Source organism: Octodon degus, unplaced genomic scaffold (assembly GCF_000260255.1).
Source record: "Octodon degus isolate 3935 unplaced genomic scaffold, OctDeg1.0 scaffold00268, whole genome shotgun sequence".
In the NCBI taxonomy this organism is placed as follows: domain Eukaryota; kingdom Metazoa; phylum Chordata; class Mammalia; order Rodentia; family Octodontidae; genus Octodon; species Octodon degus.
Window position 1 is genome coordinate 1,969,257 of NW_004524844.1, and position 689 is coordinate 1,969,945.

General features: G+C 53.7%; 1 protein-coding gene across 1 annotated transcript in view; it reads left to right on the forward strand.

Moving 5' to 3' along the window:
* Rpl18 (ribosomal protein L18) overlaps positions 1-687 on the forward strand; it is a gene marked incomplete at its 3' end in the record, with an annotated part of 2,988 nt that extends 2,301 nt beyond the window's left edge. Inside the window, exons 4-5 of the mRNA XM_012512738.2 lie at positions 1-93; positions 598-687. The exon at positions 1-93 is cut by the window's left edge and continues 6 nt beyond it. Coding sequence (XP_012368192.2) covers positions 1-93; positions 598-687 — 183 coding nt within the window. The remainder of the gene's footprint in view (positions 94-597) is intronic.
* Between the last annotated feature and the right edge of the window lie 2 nt (positions 688-689).

Here is a 689-nt window from a genome sequence, read left to right on the forward strand (position 1 = left end):
AAGATGAAGCTTCCCGGCCGGGAAAATAAGACAGCAGTGGTTGTGGGGACCATCACAGATGATGTTCGTGTTCTGGAGGTGCCCAAGCTGAAGGTGAGTGGGGTAGGACTTCAGTGAGTGTCATACCTGGTTTGGAGCCTGGCCTGCTCTGGTGACACTTAAATCTCAGCTTCTCTGGGCTGAAGCAAGCATCTCACCTGTGCAGTGGCTTTTAGGGAAGTATGGAACCCTCTTGCATGTGTGTGAAGGTGTCCTCAAGTTTCTGCAGATCATGTTGAAAATGTTGGCTCTTGAGTCTGGGCTGAAACATGGGTTTCTTTGCCATTAATCAAAGCCTCCTCTGGGCATGGGGGCACACGCCCGTGATTCCAGCTTTTGGGAGGCTGAGGCCGAAGGATCGCCCTGAATTTGAAACCAGCCTTCACTACATAGGAGACGAAGCCTCAAAACCACACAAAAGTCTCACAGCTTTTGCATACACCGGCATCCTTGGAAGGCAGTTGTATGCTGAGAACTGGGATTCATTGGTATTGGTTCTCAGGCCCTGCAGGTAGCCAGGGCAATGGGTGGTGACCCCACCTGTCCTGTCTCCCCAAGGTTTGTGCTCTGCGCGTGACCAGCCGGGCCCGCAGCCGCATCCTCAAGGCTGGGGGTAAGATCCTCACCTTTGACCAGCTGGCCCTGGACTC